The 6565-nt window shown below is 35.2% G+C and overlaps 1 protein-coding gene across 7 annotated transcripts; it reads right to left on the bottom strand.

The window, feature by feature from the left end:
- Positions 1-1821: 1821 nt before the first annotated feature.
- On the bottom strand, positions 1822-5035 carry LOC107857538. 7 transcript variants are annotated; one of them, XM_047406316.1, is made up of 4 exons: positions 4709-5024; positions 4449-4626; positions 3069-3194; positions 1822-2187 (listed from the first exon to the last, which is right to left on the bottom strand). In XM_047406316.1, coding segments are annotated over exons 1-4 (318 nt in total). In that variant the 5' UTR covers positions 4711-5024; the 3' UTR covers positions 1822-2175. The 7 variants fall into 7 exon arrangements, 2 of the variants coding, with proteins under 2 accessions (XP_047262272.1, XP_047262271.1); XR_007051943.1 differs by lacking the exon at positions 1822-2187 and adding an exon at positions 3558-3647 and having other exon boundaries at positions 2779-3194; positions 4449-4585; positions 4709-5029; XR_001670871.2 differs by lacking the exon at positions 1822-2187 and adding an exon at positions 3558-3667 and having other exon boundaries at positions 2779-3194; positions 4449-4585; positions 4709-5018.
- Positions 5036-6565: the final 1530 nt, after the last annotated feature.

Genomic DNA, 6565 nt, shown 5'->3' with positions numbered 1-6565 from the left:
TAGAAAGACGACTCTCATATATTTTCGTTGATATATAGTATTTCATCCAGATCATTGTGTACGAGGAGTTATGATCGTTTGAAGTTGACCCAAAAATTCACTTTTGATAGGCTGGAGTAGATCGACCATAACTTTTTGCTCCAATAGACAAATTGGATTAAACCAATTTCATTGGAAAGAGGACTCGCAGAGATTTCCATTGATATATAGTAGATCACCTAGATCATTGTGTACAAGGAGTTATGATCGTTTAAAGTTGGAGTAAAAATACGCCAGGCCTCAGTACTTTTTCCTGCACGTTTTACTATTCACTACTATTCACGGTTCGATCGGATGTTCATAACTCGTCGGTCGGGTGTCCGTTTTGGATGATCCACATATCGTTGGAAAGCTTATTGGATACTATACGGAATGGTGGGTCATAATCTAAGACATTCCGCACGAAAAATTTATAATTCATTCTAGAAGATAGAACTCAATACGTTTACGCACAAAATTTCAATGAAAATTTTTTTGGGGTATTACAGGTTTCCCTTCGAGATTATTTTGACCAAATGTGACTCTTATACCCATATTTTTAATTTCTCAACATTTTGACCAATAGGTTGAAATGAGTTCGAGTTCCTTAGGGCCCAAACCAAAGGTCTACGTAGCCTAAAATAGATATTCCAAAGTTGCTGACGTAGTTAAAATTTGTATACGAGATCGTTTTACTAAAGTTTTTAGCCTGTGTCCATTTGGAACTAATGAAGACTTCAAAATAGGGAATTTACTCTAAAAACCAAATGAACTACTCGATAATCGAACTATCAGTTCCAATAAGCCATTAATGACTTAGGGCAGCTATACGAAAGATCTAATGGAAAAAATATATAAAATATGTTAAATAACCTGAAGGGTCATTACAACAACCACTACTAAAGGAACTTTCGTACGCGAAAGTTAAGGATTAGGATATACCTAAAGTCTCAAACAGCTGAGGATACTGGGTCTGCATATCACTCGAGATCTCCTAAGTGACTTACTTACTGGGTGGTGCCTCCACTGAACCACAACTACAAGAATCTCCCTGGTGTGTAACCGCCTAACATCATTAGTTAAAATGAGCACAGGTTTCTCTCCAAAGGTCAAACGCTCATCCAACTGGATTGAGTCCTATCAAAAAACACAAGAAGGATTAGGAATATATCACCGCAACATTGAGACATGAAAAACTGGATGAATAACGAAAAAATCTATAGGTAGAGCTAACTCATAAGCTAGCTCACTAACTGTGTGGATAATCTCGAAAGGTCCAATACATCTAAGGATGAGCTTTCCCTTCCTTCCTAAACTCATCACACCCTTTATGGATGATACACGGAGGAATACATAATCACTAACTCCAAACACTACAAAAAAGGGGTCAAATTACGGGGTTAATTTTACGATTTGTGGGGATTTAAAATTCCCGCAAAATGTAATTGCGGGGGTTCCCAAAACCCCCAGAATACGAGCTGTCACAAATGAATTGGGGCAGTTTTTTTCCAACCCCCATAATTAATTTGCAGGGGTTATTTTGCGGCGGTGATGACCCCCGTAATTAATTTTCGGCGGTTATTGACCCCGTTATTCTAAAATTTTTTTTATGATAAATTTTTATTTTAAACTTGGGTTAAAACCTCCACAATCATTTTATTTTAAAAAAAAATTAGTAGGACCCATCAATTTTCAATAACTAATTATAAATTCTAATTTTAGGTCAAATTTAATTGTTCCTTTAAGCATAACCTACAATCCAATATTTGTTTAAATTAATATATCATTAATACAACAGAGTAATTAAACATTGTAATTGACAAGCATATCAAAAATACATTGAATATTAAACTTCAAAATTAAATTTTCAACATTAACATCTTCATATGTAAAATCTCTTATAGAAATTATACACTATGATGGTACAAACAACAATTATAAAATCTCTAAACATGTTGCTACAATTACACTAATGCTTACTGGAAATTGCATGCCACAACAAAATTTTCACTAATCTCTGAAAAAAATTTCCTAGTCCTTTAGACGTCTTCTGTTTCTTTTCTTTCCATGTTGCCACACTAACTTTGAACGAGCTATTTTCCATGTTCCTGTTCTCCACCACTTCACTTTGAGCTTCCATTTTAATTGCATCCAATTTCACTGCACTTGCTACTCCACAACAAAATAATTTCAAACTTCTCTAAGCCATCAAACAAAATTTTGTTACTTATATATGAGCTAGAAAATGGGGATGTAAAGCTCTTTTAACATGTATAGATATATCTGAGACAAATTGACGACTATCATGATTATAACAGCAAATCAACTTCCTAAAATGCCTTAACCATGCAATGTGTACTTACTACAGTGAGTTGCAGGGAATTAGTATAGTCCCATCCATGCACAGAAAACTGCCTACATCAGGATACGCAAAGATAACATGATGTAACCACGTTCCTCGTTACCAACAATAATACCGATGTCTGAATTCCTCAAAGTGTTCATTTCTTTCTTAAACGATGTCCTGTGTTAAACTATGTCATATAAATTAGAATTGAGGGAGTATAAGTTAACAAATCAAACCTAACTCAATGTTATGACACATTTAAGATCACAAGTTTCAAAAGGGTTACATGCTTATAGCCACTTAAATATTATGGCATGACTAGACTACAAGTTCCAAAAATCATTCCTTTCTCTCTTGAACTTTGGAGCAAGTTAACTATGTCATACAAATTGAAACTGAGGGAGTATAAGTTAACAAAAACAAATTTAAGTCCATCGTCACTTCTAAGAAAAAATGTTTATAATTCGACAAGCTATGATCAAATATAATTACATATGCTTATTTATGAAGCAACTTACATGTGCTTATTTGTGAAACAATTGTTTTGCATACAAGGTTTATTTTCAGGCTTAAAATAGGCAAAAGACCACTAGCAACACTGTAAAGGTCACTTTTAGAGAGGAGAACAAAACTCCAAAAACAGTTATCATCTCATATTTTTCTACAATTGATCAAATATATAGTTTGTGAACGTGTTAATCAACTGAAGAGAAGGACATCCTTTTCCAAGATAATGCAGTCCTTCATCATCCACAATGCCGTACCCAACCATAGCCAAATGCTCCAACTTCTCCATACTGCTTATAGAATTCATCGACATACTAGTAACCTGAAACAAAACCAAATCCACACCTTAACAACCACAATAAATACTTTTACCTCATTTAAAACAACCAACAAGAAGGACAACAAGATAACAAACTTTTAAGTAAGAAATATCAAGCTCCTTCAGTTCTCTACATTTCTTGGACAAAAGATCAATCCCAAGAACAAAAGAGAGGACACGAATAAAAGAGTTTTAAACAACGATCACTGCTGGAATGATTATAAGCCCAGAATTTTCAACAGTTATAGTAAACTACTTCTTCCTACTTTCCTTAATCATATATAAAGTTCAAGAGAAAGACAATTGTGGATTAGTACACATAAAAGACATTAAATTACAATATTGAAAAATAGTTATTTCTCATACCATCAGGTGCATATACAATGCCTTTGGACATCATTGTATCAAACTTATCAATTGCAACCAAGAAAACTTTGTCGGCATCATGGACAACACCTTGCAATTTGGCCGAACAACTGTGATTGTGAAAGGGTAGAAAAAGTTTCCAAAAAATCATAAAAGTCATAACTCTGCCATCATAACCACAAACAATTGATCGAAATGCACAGCTATTTCATTTCGTAGTGTTTATATGACAAGGAGAAAAACAGGGGTCAATATCACATAGTGAGTATCATGGTTGGTCTTAAGTTAATCGATCATACATCTAACACGAGTAAAAAAAAAAGCAATTAGTAATAACAAGTGACCTCTGAAAATAGATGATACAATAGCAAAAAGTTTAATAAGACTATAGATAATACCAACCATTCATGATTACTGGGAACCCATATACATATGGACTCCAATGGCTAATAAGAAGATGCACATGACGGCAAATAGACAACTGAGTGAACCAGTATGGACATCCCACTGGTTTGAAAGTTGCCAAACTCAACCAATGGGTTATGACCTAGTGCTTGAATCAGCAATCTTGGTGTTAACAACGCAAACAGAACCATCGCCACAAATACCGTACCCCAATCAGACATCTGCCCTCTATATTAGCTAATGTTATCAACCTATTATTTTTTGTATATATGACTTCTTTTCTTCTATATTGGGCAAGAAAAATAGTATGCAGAGAATGGTATTTATAAGGGTTGGATTTCAGCAACAAGCCAAGGAGATCTGTCTATAATTTGAAACTAGTCCATAATATGAGATATTAATCCTAGTTCACAATTTTCAGTTCAAACCACCAGAACAAAGAAAATTAATGAAAGCAAACTTAGTAATCTCAAGGAAGATGCTTACAGGTCCAATGTCTGCAATCAACTGTCCACGTAACGGGAGAGATATCCCCCAATTATATAAGGCTCTCACATCATTCCCATTAATCGACAAGGCCAACCTATACTTTCTCCTTGCATTGATAAGTAGATCTCCACACTCTTCACAGACATTTACAAGATAAGATGTAATTTTACTCTCCCTTGGAACCGTATGCAAGATAAGATGTAATTAAACTCAAGATAGATATATAAGATGAAAAATCAAAATTAGAGTTCACTTACATGATGAAATCAGTAGAAATTTCAAAGAAGAAATCAAAATAAAAAATTTGGGGAAATCAGCAGAAATTTGATTTTGAGTAGAAATTAGTAGAAATTTGACTCAATATCGTGGTGTGGGCTCCTGTAATTTGGATAACCTAAGAACTCGAGCAATCTCGTTATCTAAGTCTGAAGAAAATGGGTCGAGCAACCATTGTAGGGTTTTTGAGTAAAAGTGAGAGAAGTAGGTTTTGGGGGAAAATAGGGAAAAAACATTTGACCAATTAAAAAAAAGGGAATATAAAATTGGGTTGGCGGTATATTTTTCAATGAGTAATGGAGGTTGAAACCCCCGCAAATCAAAACGTATATTTTTCAATGAATAGCAGGGCCTATGGCTTGTATAGGCCTTCTGCCTACTCTGAGCTGCTCCTAACCTATCCTGAATCACCCTGAATCTATCCAACAACTCCTGAAGCAAATCAATACCACAGGACCTAACGTCAGAAGTCTCAAACCATCCAACTGAAGATTGACACCTCCTACCATATAAAGCCTCAAAAGCCTCCATCTTAATACTAGAATGATCGTTGTTATTATATACAATCTCTGCCAAGGCTAACTATTGCTCCCACTGGCTTCTAAAATCTATAACACGTGCTCGAAGTATATTTTCAAGAACCTGAATAGTCTTCTTTGAATGACCATCTATCTGCGGATGAAAGGCTATACTAAGATCTACCTGAGTACCCAACTCCTCCGAAAATACTCTCTAAAATCTTAAAGTGAAGGCAGAACCATTGTCTGAAATAATAAAAATTGGTATACCATGCGAACGAACTATCTCCCAAACATAGATATGGGTTAATCTCTCAACATTGAAGGACATTTAAATAAGAATGAAATACGTTGACTTGGTCAAACAATCTACAATGACCCAAACCCACTAGAACCATGAGAAGTGCAAGGCAAACCACTAACAAAATCTGTGGTAATTCTCTCTTATTTCCACTAAGGAATGGGCAACCTCTGAGTCAAACCACCTGGTCATTGATGCTTGGCCTTTACCTACTGACAACATAGGCAACAAGCTACAAATTCTGCCATATCTCTCTTCATTCCACTCCACCAATAATATTTCCTCAAATCTCTATACATCTTGGATGTGCCGGGTGAATGAAATATCTTGAGTTGTGCGCCTCATGCAAGATCAACTTAATCAAGTTATCAATCCTTGGAAAATAAAGGCGTCCATCAAATCTCAAAACTTTCTCAAAATATATGGTGTTCCTCTCGGACTCACCACTTAACACCTGATAACGATCGAAGAAAAGCTTACTATCCTCAAATTAACGATCTCGAATCTGCTAAAATAGCATGGACCTCACCGTCACACTAGCCAAAATCCTCCTGGGATAAAAAATATCAAGGCAAACTATAAAGTTGGCTAAGAACTTAATATGCTATGCTAATGACTTTTGAGAAACTAAAATACAAGCCAAGCTATCCATACTCACTACCTTCAGGCTCAAGCCATCTTCTACCACATTTTCCCTGCTCAGATAATAAAAGATCCAAATTTTATAGTCCTTAAGTAACTCCATCCATCTATGTTGTCTAACATTAAGACCCCTCTGGGTTATAAGATACTAAATACTACGATGATCGATGAAAATCTCACAATGCATACCATAAATGTAATGCCTCCAAATATAAAGTGCAAAAACTACCACAGCCAACTCTAAATCATAAGTGTGGTAGTTACGCTCATGCATCTTAAGCAGTCTAGAACCATAAGTAATAGCACAATCCTGTTGCATCAATATGTAACCCAAACCAATAATGGAAGCATATTAGAATGTGGTGAATCCTTCAACC

The sequence above is a fragment of the Capsicum annuum genome, chromosome 2 (genome assembly GCF_002878395.1).
Source record: "Capsicum annuum cultivar UCD-10X-F1 chromosome 2, UCD10Xv1.1, whole genome shotgun sequence".
NCBI lineage: Eukaryota > Viridiplantae > Streptophyta > Magnoliopsida > Solanales > Solanaceae > Capsicum > Capsicum annuum.
Note: the sequence above shows the minus strand (reverse complement) of the source record. Positions and strands in the feature narration are given on the sequence as shown.